Source organism: Alexandromys fortis, unplaced genomic scaffold (assembly GCF_014885135.2).
Source record: "Alexandromys fortis isolate MF-2015 unplaced genomic scaffold, M_Fortis_MF-2015_v1.1 scaffold_3, whole genome shotgun sequence".
Classification (NCBI taxonomy): Eukaryota; Metazoa; Chordata; class Mammalia; order Rodentia; family Cricetidae; genus Alexandromys; species Alexandromys fortis.
Genome location: NW_026067909.1, coordinates 17,463,666 through 17,480,635, shown reverse-complemented (window position 1 = coordinate 17,480,635; position 16,970 = coordinate 17,463,666). Strand labels below are relative to the sequence as shown.

General features: G+C 43.2%; 1 protein-coding gene across 3 annotated transcripts in view; it reads right to left on the bottom strand.

Moving 5' to 3' along the window:
• Atl3 (atlastin GTPase 3) overlaps positions 1-14,318 on the bottom strand; it is a 42,762-nt gene extending 28,444 nt beyond the window's left edge. For 2 of the 3 annotated variants that reach the window (XR_007590789.1, XM_050136574.1), the window contains exons 1-3: positions 14,087-14,318; positions 620-834; positions 271-414 (exon numbers count right to left, since the gene is read on the bottom strand). Coding sequence is in view for 2 of the 3 variants with exons in the window: in XM_050136574.1 (XP_049992531.1) it covers positions 271-414; positions 620-834; positions 14,087-14,132 (405 nt within the window). In the remaining variant the exon portion in view is untranslated. Of the gene's footprint in view, positions 1-270; positions 415-619; positions 835-14,015; positions 14,038-14,086 lie in introns of those variants that run through there. The other variant, XM_050136575.1, reaches the window with a different exon arrangement.
• Between the last annotated feature and the right edge of the window lie 2,652 nt (positions 14,319-16,970).

The window sequence follows — 16,970 nt, the reverse complement described above, 5'->3', positions numbered from 1 at the left end:
TTAGTAAAGGATGAGTAAACTGTAGGATCTACTGTCAAAAGCTCAACAGAAAAGCAATAAAAGGATCAAAATTATTCTCTAATTGGATTAACACAGAATATGTTAAAGTTCTCATCTAGAGCTAACCAAGCATGGCAGTATGCACCCACATCCTATCTCAAGAAAAAATAAATGTAAGTTCTCATTTGGTTATTCTGTTGTAACATCTAAGTCTTTTTCTTTATTTCTTCCTTCCTTTCCTTCTCTCCTTTTTATTTTTAACATCCTTACCTTTTTCCCACCTGGCTTCTCCACTGTGAAAACTTCACTCCAAATCTGAATCCCAGTGGTTTCTGGGTCAGAGCCTCCTCGCCATGAAAATCCTGTCAGTGGTTCTTCTGGGTCACCCAACCAATTTGAATGACCACCTTCTTTCTACAGGAAAAACAAGATGTTCCATCACATTTTGGTTTTGCTTTCTGAGGCACTGGGGATAAAATACAGGGCCTCCTCACACATGCTAGGCAGGCACTTTACCATTAGACTACATACTCAGACCCCTCACCAAATCTTAAGCAATTTTAGCTCATGAGCTTATTTTGCTCACTTTGTACTTTGAAATAAGCTAATTCTTTCTTACCTGAGAATACAGGTATCGCAGCATAAAGTCCAGAATGAAGGATTTGCCTTTTCTAAAGGCACCAGCCACTGATACTACCACCACATCAAGATCTCGGATGTGGTCCTGCAGGAGGATGCTGGCCAAGGCTCTCTCTTCTAGCTCAAAAGAATGTTGCTCTTTGTGAACCAAAACAACCTGCACTGGACCAGGTTGTCCACTTTCCATGGCATCACCTGTGCTCATTTAGAGACCAAAAGAAATTAAGTTATACACACACACCATGAAGAGAACAAAAGCTTTAACAAGACACATCTATAATAACCATGAAGCTGGAGTATACAGGGATACTAACAGAACTCCATTAACACTAATAAATATACAAACACACACACACACACACACAAATGAATATAACATTTTTTAATTAAAAGGTCCCAGAGTTGGGAGATGGTGGCACACACCTTTAATCCCAGCAGAGGCAGAGGCAGGCAGATCTTTGTGAGTTCAAGGCCAGCCTGGTCTACAAGAGCTAGTTCCAGGTCAGGCTCCAAAGCTGCAGAAAAACCCTGTCTCGAAATACCAAAAAAAAAGGAAGCAAGCAAGAAAGCAAGCATGGGTATTCCTCCATGGCTATGCATCAGCTCTGCCTCCAGGTTCTTGCCCTGCTTGAGTTTCTGCCCTGACTTCGATGATAAACTATGACATGCAAGCTTACGCCAAATAAACCTTTTCCTCCTAAGTTCCTTTGGTCATAGTGTTTCATTATAGAAACAGTAACTGGGGCTGGAGAGATGGCTCAGCAGTTAAGAGCACTGGCTGTTCTTCCAGAGGATCCAGGTTCAGTTCCCAGCACCCACATGGTAATCCACAACTGTCTATAACTCCTGTTTCAGGAGGTCTATGCCCTCACAGACATACATACAGGCAAAATACCAATATACATAAAATAAAAATAATAAATTATAAAAAAACAACAGAAACAATAACCCTAAGATACCTATGTATACAATTCTGCCTAATTTGCACTAACACTCTGGGTAAAGGCTCTCCAGTTATGACCTATCAGAAGGAGGAGCACTCACACCCCTGTAAGAAGTCCTTCACCTGTGTTCTATGGGGAAGCCCAAAAAACTCACTGGTTCCCCAGGATGTATGTACTTTGACAGAATTGTGCCTTGGTTTGTGCTTGAGCAATTAGGAAAAGAGGTAGACAGAGAGTGTTTATGAGATAGAATTTTAATGTGTCATTGTTGTCTAATTCATGCCCTTCCCCTATGTAAGTTTTAGCAGGACATTAACCACCCAAAAGAAACACATTTCCAAACCAATTTGTGATCATGTTACACATGAAAGTTTTGATCAATAGACTATGACTGAAAAAAAGAAAAAAAAAAAGCAACTTCCAGATTAAGCATTTTCCCCTTCTGACTGGAGAAATGGAAGTGAGTCACCGAGGGCCAAGCACAGGAAGGCAACACCCTAAGGCACTGGCACAACAAGCGAAGCAGGGCCTGAGCTTTGTGCAGAAGTGCCCTGCCAGTTCACTTTTATGGGAGAGAAAGATGTCTATCTTGTTTCACTTAGTAACATAGCAACTTTCACATACAACCAAACCAAGTAACCAATACAAGTCTCCCAAGATCTTATTACTAAGTTTATACACTGGAACTTTCAATTTCATCTATTATTCTATTACAGCTTGATTGAACAATGAGAATGACACATGGCAAACACAGTAATTCTCAAATGAGTGGATGTATGCAGTATAACACAGTCTAAAGCGGTGATCCTAAGGATGCTGGTGGGACTATCAGCCAAAAGTCATAAAAGATAAGTACAGGCTACAGGCAAGATGAAATAATCCAATGACAAAAAGGTTAACCACAAGGAACTGCACTTCAAGAATAGCTAGACACTGCTGGGGACATAGGGAAGAAAAGGAAAGCTGTTACTCATCTGTTCCTCTCTTGGTTTCTACAACACATTAAGCAAGAGTAAAGGAAAACAGGTTATATTAGTGTGGGAGCTGGGGTAATGCTGCATGTCCCTTCATCAGGAATATAAGTAGTCATTAACAAACAACGTGGCTGAAAGGGACCTTGTTCACTAACAGTGTCTCTTTGATTTGGGCCATGAAAATGAAAAAATCATTTTGAAATGTATGCATCACCAACAAATAAATTTATAGATATTAGGCACACCATTTTTTACCATACTATCACCATCCTGCTTCCCTAAAGACAAGAGGGTTTATTACTGATTTCCCAAGCAAAACCGTCATTTTCACTCATCCCAGATAAAGGGTCTTTGCTGATTTATGTTGGACTCCTTAAGCAAAACCTTAGGGTCTGAGTCTATCTCAGCAGTGGTGTATGTATTTCTCTAGGGAACTTAGGGTAAATAGCACTGAACAGAGAGAAAAAAAATGTTTCCTAGAGGACATTGGGAAAAAATAAAACATGAAACCTTAGGGTCTTGTCCCTTACAAGCATGTCTTTTCCCTTTTCAGCCTAGCCTAGTCTTTGTCTCTGACTGTTCCTTTGACTACATCATTACCTCATCCCTTGGGGCTCAAGTCCTGTACTTCTTTACATATTAAGAATATCATAGCCAGAAGTATTGGCACACACCTTTAATCCCAGCACTCAGGAGGCAGAAGCAATCATATCTCTAAGTTCAAGACCAGCCTGGCCAGTGAGTTCCAGGACAATCAGGGCTACACAGAGAAACCCTATTTTGAAAAACCAAAAACTAGCCAGGCAGTGGTGGTGCAAGCCTTTAGTTTCAGTACTCAGAAGGCAGAGGCAGGTAGATCTCTGTGAGTTTGAGGACAGCCTGGTCTAGAGACCTAGTTCTAGGACAGTCAAGGTTACACAAAGAAACCCTGGCTACACATAGAAACCCTGTCCTGAAAAGAACAAGAGAGAGAGAGAGAATATGTCATGAAGACAGCCACCTTAAACACTATCAAAATTGCAAGGTATAGGGATGCAGCTCAGTGCGGAGGCCTGCCTAGTATGCACAAAGCCCCGTGTTCCAACCCTAGCAACACAAAAATACAAAATCAAACATCGATGGACTGGCAGCTCAAAAGTGTTTCCATCCTGTAAGTCAAAACCTTCCACTATTCCCCATACTGTCTTGCTTGAAAATTTTATTCTCACTGGTATTTCTACAGGGAGGAAGCTCGGGCTCAAGTCCTATCTTGTCCTGCCTTAATCCCACAATTTCAAGTAGATGACCTATGCAGCCATTTATCCCATGGCCTGAAATCCTTCTTGCTCTTTACTCAGACTTCAACACTCACCTCACCTTGTCTGGATCGCCACCCCACCCTCTTGAGTACTTAGTTTTAATTTTCTGTTTCATTTATTATTTGTGTGTGTATGTGTGCATGTACATATGTGCTTGCACTGGTGCTTGGGTTCATGTGTAGACATGAGAGGAAAACTTGTAAGGCTTAGTTCTCTTTCCACCAGGTAGGTCCCAAGGACTTAACTCAAGATAACAGGCTTAGCAGCAAGCACTTTTACCTGAGAGTGATCTTACCTGCCCTGCTTTACATAGTATGATAAAATGAATAAAATTAGGCTTTAGCATCAAGACAGAGCAAGGCATGAATTTTGGCTTTATCCACATCCAAAACATAAGTTCTATGAAGGCAGGAATTTTTGTATTTTGTTCAATGCTATATCCTTCAAGTTCTCAGATCAAACCCCACAAGCAGCAGCCAACAAAAAATTGTGGCATAGCCAGGTGGTGGTGGCATACGCCTTTAATCCCAGCACTTAGGAGGCAAAGGGCAGGAGGATCTCTGTGAGTTTGAGGCCAGCCTGGTCTACAAGAGCTGTTCCAGGACAGGCTCCAAAACTACAGAGAAACCCTGTCTTGAAAAAAAAACAAAAACAAAAAACTGTGGCATAAACAAAACCTATGACTTTGTCTCAATATAACTCTAGAAAACATAAAGCCACTCCAGTCTCCATTTGTAAACCTAATACCTAGCTGAACAGAGGAAGAGTCAGAAGAACTGTGGATTCAAACCCAAACTAGGCTACAGTAACAATTCAAATTCAGTATGGCCTATATAGGGAGATGCTATCTCAAAAACAAAAGCAAAACAAAACAATCTTCTGGATAGTGGTAGTGTTTGCCTTTGGGGCAGAAGCAGGAAGATCTCTGTGAGTTCTAAGCCAGCTGGTCTACAGAACCCAGGACAGCCTGGGTTATACAGAGAAACCCTGTCTTAAAAAATAAAAAAAAAATCTAAAGACTAAAATATAGCACCTGACAATATAAGGTGCTCAATAAACAGTTTCCCTTCCCACGTTGTTTCCATTGAGATATGCACAAAGTATTACTCCATTCATTACAATATTGTCATACTATAATTAAGAGTTACCAGCCAAGGGATGGTTAACACATACCTGCAAATTCCAAAACTCAAAAAACATAGGCAAGGAATCAAGCATTTTAGGCCAGCTTCAGAAACAAAGGAAGACAAAAGGTACCCTGGACAACATGAGAGCCTCACAAATAAAAGATACAGCAACCAGATTGGGAACTATTGCCTGGTAATCCTAGAACAAGGGAGAACTGAAAATTTGAGGTAAGCCTAGGCTATATTAAGAGCCTGTCTCACCCGCCTCTCTTGTAGAGGGTAAAAAAGAAAGGCAAATTAAAGCTTCAAGACACATCCTAGTACCCTTTCAGGTCCTTTGGCAGCTCCCTGCAGAAGTTCTTTTCTTTCCTCTCCCTTAGTGACTGTTTTTATACCAATGCTTTTCTGTAACTTCTTGTGGTTCTTACTCTCTCAACAAACTTTTCTGAGAGGGATAGGTCTCAAAATCACAAGGCAGCCAAGGCTGACCTTGAACTCCTAACCCCTCTGCCTCCCAAGTCTAAGTTTACAGGATAACCAAAGTGGCCAGCTTAATGAGCTCTTTATTCTATAATTCCAACTCCATACTCAATTTTTAAACTTTTTCTACCCTGTATTTTGACGTTCTAACTCCCCTACTCTCTAACCTATACTGAGGAGACATGTACAAAAGGCTCAGTACAGAGTCACTAGATGTTCAACTCATATGAAACGGTTATGTGGAAACACACTGACCTGAAAAGTCAGGAGACAAGTCCTTATTCCAGTTCTGCCACTTAGCCTATGTGATTTGGCAGGTTTGCCTCCAGTCTCCTTTCAAAATCCCCCATGGTAATTTTACAAGTCTACACTTAGTATTTCCAAATGGGTCCTCTCAATTACTCCATCTCTCCCCCAGGTCCTCTGCATTTCCCTGCTTTATCTCCCTATATGCAATATAGTATCAAGTCTCCTTTCTAAAACTGAAGTTTCTGCTTCAGCAAAGGTTATTTGGAGGTATTTTTATTTCAGCTTTTTATTTTTACAGTCTTGTCCAGGCTCACCTCAAACTCTCAAATGCTGTAATTAGTGCTGGGATTAAAGGCAAAGGTTGTCACTCTAATGAGGCAGTGAGCAAAGAAGAAAAGCCTACCATAACAATAAGGAAGCACTAGAATTTTGGCCCCGGTTCTGCAATGAATAAACCATTTCAACACCTCTATCTGCACTATTTGTTTAGCTCTAAAATTCAACCACTGTTTTTTTGTTTTTTTGGTGCATGGGCATGCATGAATGTGTGTATAGAGACAGAGTCTCACACCTTAGCTCAAGCTAGCCAAGAACTCATGGCAATCCTCCTGCTTTAGCCTCCTATATGTTGAGATTATAGGCATGAGCCACCACACCTGGTTTACCTCTCAAGAATCTCAAATTCTTGGTGATGACATTTAGTCTCAGGGGTAAACTCCTCTCCCTTTAAAGAAGCAGCTATTTACAAAGTACACATCTACATATTGAGACAATACATAATGTAAGATTATAAGCACTTACACAAATGTAGACAACAGATGTGAGAAGACAGGGTTTCTCTGTAGTTTTGGAGCTGTCCTGGAACTTGCTCTTGTAGACCAGGCTGGCCTCAAACTCACAGAGATCCACCTGCCTCTGCCTCCCAAGTGCTAGGATTAAAGGCATGCGCCACCACTTCCCGGCTGAGACTTTTTAAAAATATACAAAAATCTAGCCTACCTATAGTTATATCCATATCCACAGAAGACTTCAGTCTATATATTGAGGTTTAGGGAGCTCACATCACCTATATGCTTCATGACAACAGAAACAGTTATCAGTGTTGTCTAATTACTGCTGCAAATTGCTCATGATAGCTACCAGTCATTTATCACGTTGAAAATCTTGAGTAATGACAAAGCAGTTTAACAACTTATGTGGACACTACCACCTTTTTCCTAATTACTTATGAACTACTGACTTATCCTTTACTTCTGGCACAATACATCTAATCCACACTCACCAAGAGGTTTAATAGGCCTATCAAACAATCTCTCTAGTAAACCACATTCATATATTCTCTGCACTAAAATGACAACCACTCACACTGAATGAAAAAGTAATTTAAATAGCCAGGGGGGGGGGTGGCTCACGCCTTTAATTCAAGCACTTGGGAGGCAGAGACAGGTGGATTTCTGTGAATTTGAGGTCAGCCTGATCTACACAGCAAGTTCCAGTACACAGCGAGTTCCAGACCAGTCCAGACTACATAGTAATACCCTGTTTCAAAAATGGGGTAGAAGGGCTGGGAAGCCAGGGAATGTAGCTCAGTTTTGTAGCACACGCTTAGGATGAACAAGGCCCTGGATTCAATACCTAAACCAACAAAAAGCAATAGGGCACTGGGCCTAGTGGCAAACACCTTTGATCTCAAGTGGATCTCTGTGAGCTCAAAGCCAGCCTGTCTACATAGCGAGTTTCAGGACAACCAGGGGTACATAATTGAGAGCCTTGTCTCTAAAACAACAACAGCAAACAGTATGGCACAGTTTAAAAAGCATTAACATAGGTTGATTACTAATCATGGCTAGCTTTTCAATCTTACAAAAGGATACATAAAACCTAGTAAGCTCAACTATAAGAACATTACTGGCTCAGTGGTAGGGCTCTGGATTTGACCTCAAGCATCACAAATACACAGAAAATATACACATACAACCAGTAAGGTTTTTTGGTCTGAGACAGAATATCATGGAGCAGAACTGTAGAGATGGCTCAGAAGTTAAGAGCAGTAGCTGTACTTCCAGAGGACCTAAGTTCAATTCCCAGCACCCACGTGGCAACTCACAACTGTCTCCAATTCCAGGGTATCTGACACCTTCACACCAATGCACATAAAATAAATTTAAATCGTTCCTCACATGGTGAGCCCTCCAACCACAAAAAAGAAAAAAAAAAATGTAGCCCAGGCTGACCTTGAACTTCTGATTCCCCTGTATCTACTTCCTGAATATTGGAGTCACTGGCCCAATTTTATGGGATTCTGGGACACAAATCAGGGCTCCATTCATGCTAGACAAGTATTCTACCAACTATGGTACATGCTCAGTCCCATAGCAGGTGATTCTCAAATACTTAATAGCATAAATACTTAATACCTGAAGCCAGGTAGTGGTGGCACACATCTTTAATCCCAGCACTTGAGAGACAAAGGCAGGTGGATCTCTGAATTCAAGGCCTGGTCTACAAACTGAGTTCCAGGACAGACAGGACTGTTACATAGAGAAACTCTGTCTCTAAAAACAAAACAAAACAAACAACAAAAAAAGAACGTCATCTGGGCTGGAGAGATGGCTCAGTGGTTAAGAGCACAGCTTGCTCTTCCAAAGGTCCTGAGTTCAATTCCCAGCAACCACATGGTGGCTCACAACCATCTGTAATGAGATCTGGTGCCCTCTTCTGGCCTGCAGGTGTACATTCAGACAGAATACTGTATACACAATAAATAAAGTCTTTAAAAAAAATATATTCTAAAAAAAAGAAAAAAAAGAAAAAAAAAAGAACGTCATCTGAATAGTAATGTATTCAATGAAACTGGTTAATAGAAAGCAGTTTGCTACTTCAAAAAAAATCTTAATTTAATGAATTAAATAATACAGATTAAGATTTGGCAACCTTGGCACTACTGACATTAGTGACCAGTTAGCCATTTGTGGAGAGAAGGGGTTCTAGGGATTATGTGATATTTAGCAGCATTCTTGGTCTGTACCCACTACATACTCATGGTATCAGTAGTGCCAGAAGGATTGACATATAGACATTTTTAAAAGATACATGGACACAGCAGGGCCGTGGTGGTGGACACCTTTAATACCAGCACTCGGGAAGCAGAATCAGGCAGGTGAGTTCAAGGCCAGCCTGATCACAGAGAGTTCGAGGACTGGTTCCAAAACTACAGAGAAACCCTGTCTCAAAACACCAAGCAAACAAACTAACAAACAAAAAGACACACGGTAGCAAAAAGTCATCTTCTGTTAAGAACCACTAAGGAACTGGAAAAATGGCTTAGCAGTTAAGACCCTTGCTGAGCCAGCAGTGGTGGTGAGTGCCTTTAATCCCAGCAACTGGGAGGCAGAGGCAGGTAGATTTCTGTTGAGTTTGAGGCCAGTCGGGTCTAGACTGAGTTCCAGAACAGGCTCCAAAGTTACAGAGAAACCCTGTCTTGAAAAACAAAAATAACACAAAACAAAAAAGACCCTTTTTGATCTTGCAGAAGACAGTGGTTTGGCTCCCAGGACCCATACAGTAGCTCACAACTGTCAATAACTCTATTTCCAGGGTATCTAATTCCTTCTTCTGTTGTAGGGAAACCGCTAGATAGTTCACAGCCACTTAGCCCCCAAAATAATCACATAGAAACTGTATTATTTAAGTCGCTGTTTGTCCCATTAGCTCTAACTTCTTATTGGCTAACTCTTACATATTAATTTAACCCATTTCTATTAATCTGTATCAATGTGGCTGTGGCTTACATGGCTTCTCCCTAATTCCTCCTCTGTCGCCGCCTCCCCCCCACCCCGTGCTTAGCTCTGTTCCCCTATACTTCTGCTATAGGCCCAAAGCAGTTCCTTTATTAACCAATGATATTTACAGCATACAGAGGGGAATCCCACATTCTTCTCATTTCTGCAGGCACCAGGCATGCACATGGTGCACATGCATACATACAGGCAAAATCTTAAGAAGAAAAAAACTTAAAAGTAAATAAACAGGGCTGGAGAGATGGCTCAGAGGTTAAGAGCACTGGCTGTTCTTCCAGAGGTCCTGAGTTCAATTCCCAGCAACCATATGGTGGCTCATAGCCATCTGTAATTCAATGAGGTTGTTTCTTCTGGCCTGCAGACAGAATACTGTATACATAATAAATAAATTTTTAAGAAAAAAATAAACAACTGAAAATAAAAGAACTACTGGACTAGAACCATCCTCAGTCCTCATCCTCACTGTACAGAGACTTCTGAAAAGCACAGGAACCAAAGTTATAGACACATTTTACTGAGCAGATTATATGACTCATGGTAGAGTTATGACCTGAGTTTTCCAGTCCTCTTCTGGAATAACATTCTCTAAAGGGAAGAGCAACACACTGAAGGAGGCATACCATTTCCACGCCTTGCCTTTGCTGGCAGTCCTTAGAGTTCCTGACTCACAAAGCAGAGAAAACATCACAGACAAGGGAAGTATGCTAAGTTTAAAGCCCTCTCCTAACTCTGTAACTACTTGACGTAGTTCTTTCAGTGCTTCTACCGCGCACTATAACTTAAGGTGGTAAATGTACCAGCAGATACACAGAAAAGGTTGTGTGAAACTACTCACACCCAACTGTGCTGGCTGGTTGTGTGTCAACTTGGCACAAGCTAGGGAAGGAGTCTCAGTTGAGGAAATACCGCCAGAAGGTCCAGCTGTAAGGCATTTTCTCAATTAGTGATCAATGGGGAAGTGCCACCCTGGGCTGGTGGTCCTGGATTCTATAAGAAAGCAAGCTGACAAACCAGTAAGCAACCCCCCCCCCCCATGCTCTGTGCATCAGCTCCTACCTCCAGGATCCTTCAGTGATGGACAGCAATGCTGAAGTGTAAGTAAAATAAACTCTTTCCTCCCCAGCTTGTTCTTTGGTCAAGGCGTCTTGTTGCAGCAAAAGAAACCCTGACTAAGACATCAACCAAGAAGAATACTGGGGGAAATGTATATTCTAATTAAAGGGTTTAGGAGGAAATTTTTTTCCAATTCATTCACTATAGATAATATTTGTGCTTTCAGCACAAGATGCTAAACAAAACTATTTTATCTATGGACAGGAAAGTCAGTGTTACATGGATTTATGACAACTAACCAGTATTTAGGATTCAGAAACTAGGCTGCCAACAGGGCTCAGCACGTAAAGCTGATTCTTCAAAAGTCTGCTGACCTGAGTTCCATCACGGGAACCCAGAAGAGAACTAAATGTACAAAGTTGTCCTCTGACGTCCACACAGAGGCCATGGCAGAAACACCCATACACATCCATCATGCACACACATGCAATAATAATAATCATTTTTAATTTAAAAAAAAGATTCAGGTAGTCAGGAGGTGGTACACACCTTTAATCACAGCAGTTGGGAGGCAGATGCAGGCAGATCTCTGAGTTTGAGACCAGCCTGGACTACAAAGCAAGTTCCAGGACAGCCTGGGCTGTTACAAAAAAATAAAATAAAATAAAAAACAAAAAAAAATCTTTCTCAAAAAACCCCAGCTAAGAATGTTTTATGTGCATATATGTGTGCCTTCCCAAGTTTATGGGCAGAACATCCATGCAGGAACCCAGGGAGACAAGAAGGTGGTGATTGATCAAAGCCCTGAAGGAAAATGTACAAACAGTTGTGAAGAGTACAGACTGGACGTGGTGCTGGGAACCAAATGTGTCCTCTGCAAAAGCGGTAATTCCTCTTAGCTACTAAGCCATCATCTCTTTAGCTCCAGGGGAAAAAACAACTTTCTTAACAGGATTAATTCAATAGTGATTATACTTGCCTCTTTCCCAAACACAGGAAATCTAACCTGAAGGTTTTAATTAGTATCAAAATATAGTTAAATAATGTTTCTTGTTTTGTTTTAGTTTGGTTTGGTCTTTTTGTTGTTTTCCTCTGCCTTTTATTTTTGATTTTGGTTTTTTGAGAGACAGAGTTTCTCTGTGTAGCCCTGGCTGGCCTGGAACTTGATCTGTAGATCAGGCTGGCCTCAAACGCTTTTTTAATCTACTCATTTAACCCAAGCATATATATGCAGGCTTTAAGTCTCTAGGCCACAATTCTAAAACAACTGAAATTTGTTTTTTGGGGTTTTTTTTTTTTTTTGGTTTTTTTGTTTGTTTGTTTGTTTTGGTTTTTCGAGACAGGGTTTCTTTGTGGTTTTGGAGCCTGTCCTGGAAATAGCTCTTGTAGACCAGGCTGGCCTCAAATTCACAGAGATCCGCCACCACCAGTTAAAATTCAAATTAAATTGCAGTTGTTACCACTTCTGAACACGAGACCATAAAGAACTTTTAACACCATCTGGTGCAATGGGACATGTCTGCAATCACATGAGGTAGAAGCACATCAAAAGTTTAAGGTCGGCTGCCAGGCGGTAGCGGCACATGCCTTGATTCCCAGCAAGGAGGCAGAAGCAGGCAGATCTCTGTGAGTTTGAGGCCACCCTGGTCTACAAAGCGAGTTCCAGGACAGCCAGAGTTGTTACACAGAGAAACTATCTCAAAAAAAAAAAAAAAAGAAAATTTAAGGTCAGCCTCAACTGGTTACATGAGGTACTGTCTCAAAATAACAGACAAAAGATTAACAGACATGCTGATTATTATGGCTAAATTCTTTTTTATTATTTCATTTATTTATTTAATGTGTGTTCACATGTACAGTGCATATATGGAGGTCAGAGAACAGCGTGTAGAATCAGCTCTCTCCTTGTACAAGCAGAATGGGTCCCAGGCAGGGCTGAACATCATATTTCTGTCATATTATTCTCTATTATTTGTTTGATTGATTGAGACAAAACCTCCAACTCGAAATTCTCCTGCCTCAACCTCCAGAGTGTTAAATCATAGGTATGTACCATCAGGATCAGCTCCATTATTTTGTTTTAATTAGTAATTATAATTTTTATTTAGAAAACCATTTTTTTATTATTTTTATTTTTTTTGGGGGGGGTTGGAAGTTTGAGGAAAGGTCTCATGTAACCCAGACTGACCTTCAAATTCAATTCACTTCGTAGCCCAGCATGATCCTGACTCCTCACAGTCAGCCTCCAGCTCTCAAGGGCTAGGTTTACAGGCACGGATTATGCCAACTCAAAAAACCAACAATTTTTAAAACCCCATTTTGAACAGCACTAGGAACTAGGATTAAAACACAAACAACACAAAAGTGCAAGGACCTGAGTTCAATCCCTAGTGTCACAAAACAAAATAGACCTTATTAACTAAACACTAAAATTAACTCTGGCACACAATTACACCTGCCTCTGTTTTTCTTATTGTTCTAACCACTGCAAATAAAACGTTCTTTCACTCATGTTAAAGCCGTACAAAAATTGACTTTCCGCTTTGTATGGAGGCTAAATACCTGGCACTGATAACAAGTCCAGAGTTTTGAAGTCTACTTCTCCAAAGCAAAACTTCAAACCACTTCGTTTTTAGTCCGTTAGTTTTCCTTCACCTTTCACAAAACATTCCACTTCATGTTCAAATTTGAAGACAAGAGATTTGCTAAAAGAATCTGCAAACACAACTATTGACTCTCGCCACACACATCCCCCCCCTCTTAGATTTCGCAACTGAAACTTGCAATCATTTCAGGAGTGTACCCATCAAACAAGAATAGTGCCAGGCAAAGTGACAGGCGAAATCGCATCCCTATAGTTTTGGTGGGACTATCTGGCTTTCATTGAGTACTTTTACTACCTCGTTTTATGTCTTCGGAAAAGCCAAAGGAAAACCCAAACTTAACTCAAAAAACTTGCAAAACAAAACAACCAATTTAGGCCAGTTCTTTTATCTCCTAACGTGGAGATTAGCGCGGGTGGAAAACGAACTTTACTATTGCTCGTCAGCGCCTCAAGGTCGTTCCGCGGGGGGGGGGGGGGGGGGGGGGGGGGGGGGGGGGGGGGGGGGGGGGGGGGGGGGGGGGGGGGGGTACACGTTTCAATTCCAAGGCCACACCGCAGCAGTCCAAAACTTTAGGACTGAACAATAAAGCATCCACCGTGGCGCCGATCCCCGCCCGTTAAGACTGACAGGCTCCGGGCTCAGGCTTCCCGGCACCGGCGAGCACCGCCGCCCGGCACGCCCTGCCGTGCACAGGGCGGAGCTCGACGGGTCAGAGCACCGGGTGGCCCGCGTGAGGCCCCCGCCCGTTCCAGGAGCCCCCGCGCCCCGAACTCGGAACTGAGGCACCCCGCGGAGCAGCCCCCATCGCCGCACGAGAAAAGGCGGCGGCAGGGACGGGTTGTCACCTCGGAGCCGGAGCACTGGGAGGCGGCGTGGGTGATCACGGAGCGGGTCCAGGGAAAAGTGGACGCCTCACCTGCTCCTCTCGACGCCGCCGCTGCCGTTCGCTGAGGGGACAACATGGAGCCTCCGCCTTCAGCAGAAGTAGCAGAGGCGCAAGGACGAGCGGACGGAGGAAGCCCTGGGGGAGAGAAACAGGCGGGGCCTGGACTCCGGGAGCGACCGAGAGGGAGGAGCGAGAGCCTACAGCTGGGGGAGAAAAGCCCGACGGACGGCGCAGGGCGTGGCGAGGGCGGGAAAGCGCACGCGGCCGAGTCCCGCCACAGTTCGGTGCGCATGCGTCCGTGCGCGGATCACGACGCGGGTACCTGTGACAGCGTACTGGAATCTGGGGTCCATCGGGAATTGTAGTCCGGAGTTCTCTGGGCCCGGCCCCGCTGTCCCGAGTCTTCGCCCTCTTATGGGGCGACGAGGAAACGGGGCAGGGGGCGGGGCCGAGCGGGTCGTCTTACCGCTGAACTACAACTCCCAGCAGGCCTTGTAAATGGAGGGGCATGAGCAGGGCTCTCAGGAGACCCTACGGGGGCCCTAAGGCGGAAACCAGGGCCGGGCTTCGGCTCCCGGTTCCCGCCGGGAGCCCTCACCCGGCCAGTGTGATGGGATCTGGTGTTCCTCGCTGTCCAGGACTACAGGTGGTGTAAGAAAGCCACAACCTGGGATGACGTGAGTCTGATGATTTTGACTTCACAAGGACAGACCATCGTGACTTCATTACTATCAGTATCATCATCACCCCCAGTTCCTGTCCTCGACAAGTCTTTAGTGAATCATCACCAATACTGAAATAAGACTTTACTAAATTAGTCTCCGTGTGGCACACTGGTAATCTCAGATCTCAGGAGATCAGGGGAGGTGGATGAAGTACCTGCCAGGACTACAGAATGAATTCTTTTCAAAAAGCTAGAAAGTCTGCTAGAGTTTCTCAGTTCTAAGCCATGACCCACCTTTTATGAACTTTAGGCTTATAGGACCTTGTTTCAAAGTTGCTTTGTAAAACGAACTTGTTGGAAAATGCTTAATGCTTTAATTCATGCTTGACTTGTGATTGTGAAAATACAATTTGCCTATGCCCGGCAGTGGTGGCCTGTAATCCTAGCACTCGGGAGGTAGCTGCAGCTGGATCTCTGTGAGTTCAAGACCAGCCTGGTCTACAAAGCAAGTTTCTGGACAGCCAGAGCTGTTACACGCAGAACCCGTCTCAGAAAGAAAGGAAGGAAGGAAGGAAAATACAATCTGACGCAATTGAAGAATACTGTTTTCTGAGTTCTAACAAATCCTAACAGATGGAGGTAGATGTCCATCTTCTCCCCAGCCACCACTACCTGTCCTCACCATTGCCTTTTGTTCAGCAAATATTTCTACTTTCTTCCTTCTGCCTACCCAGAACTTCTCTCCAATTACCTCTAGACCCTGCCAAGCCTTTTGGCTATTTTCACTTTCTATGTAATTAAGCCAGAGGTGATGACGTCTGCCTTAGCCTACCTAAAGAAGTCCTGTTTACAGTTCTTTAGCCCTGCACTTTTTGATCCCACACACACCCCAACTCTCAAGACTGGGATGTTCCCTTCCAGCTTTAAGATTGAAACCCAGATTAGGCCTTCTAGGCTGCTGTGTAGTTGTTTCTTCTAAGACAGACATGACCATTGCTGTCCTGAATCAGCAGCTGTGATCACCCACAGGAAACTCATGGGACCAAGCCTATTAATATCCCCTCATGACGGGGAGGTCCATATTCAGGAGCCTTCATGAGCTCCTCAGAGACCCCACTGCTCCCCAGGCTGTACAGGAGATGGAAAGTTGACTGGAAAGAGGGACTCTTCCTTTACTGTAGCTGCCCGTAAGTGGCCCAAGGAGCTCCTCAATGGTGCAGGTCTTAGTGAGTCATCCATGCTGCAGATGAGACTCTTAATTTGTATAGTTGCCCGTAAATTGCCCAAGAGACTTCCTGGTGATGTAACTGCCTTTGAGTCAGTCACCCATGCACCTATAAGTAGCCCCAATAAACTCAATGGTTCACCAAGCTGGACTTGGATGGAATTCTTTCCTTGGTCTGTCAGCGCCCCTCCCCCCAGGATGAATAGGCCTTTCTTTCCATCTCCCAAGAAAAAAGTCACACAGCATAGGCCAACCTGGGCCAGCAAGAAAGCAGAAGCAAGCATCAGGGGAAGAGATTAGTTCAGAAGACAGGACCTACAGGACATGACACAAATCCATTATGTTACATGTCGCATAGAAGAGCCAGAGGTCAATAACTGGGTCAAAATTGCAAGCATTATTGTGAAAGAATATAAAATTATCCACACATGCTATCATTCTCCATTTACGTTTCCTAAGCTGTCTTCTTTTAATGATCGTGTATGTGTGTAATTGTAGGCACACATGTGCTACAGTGCACATGTAAGTCAGATGACAACTTTTCAGAAGTTGATTCTCCTACATTAAGATTTGTTTGTAATTATTATATGCCTGTATGTGCACATGAGTGTGAGGGCCCATAGAGGCCAGAGGTATTGGGTACCTGATGTGGGATTCCCCTCTGTATGCTGTGAATACCATTCGTGAATAAAGAAACTGCCTTGGCCTGTTGATAGGACAGAACTTAGGTAGGCAGAGAAGACAGAACTGAATGCTGGGAGAAAGGAAGCAGAGTCAAAGAGAAGCCATGTAGCCCTGCTAGAGATAGACACGGGAACTTTTCCTGGTAAGCCACAGTCTTATGGTAATACATAGATTAAGAGAAATGGGTTAAATTAATATGTAAGAGCCAATAAGAAGCTAGAGCTAATGGGCCAAGCAGTGATCTAATTAATACAGTTTCTGTGTGATTATTTTCGGGGCTGGGCAGCTGGGAACCAACAAGCAGCCTCCTCCAACAGGTACCCTGGAGTTGGAGTTGTAGG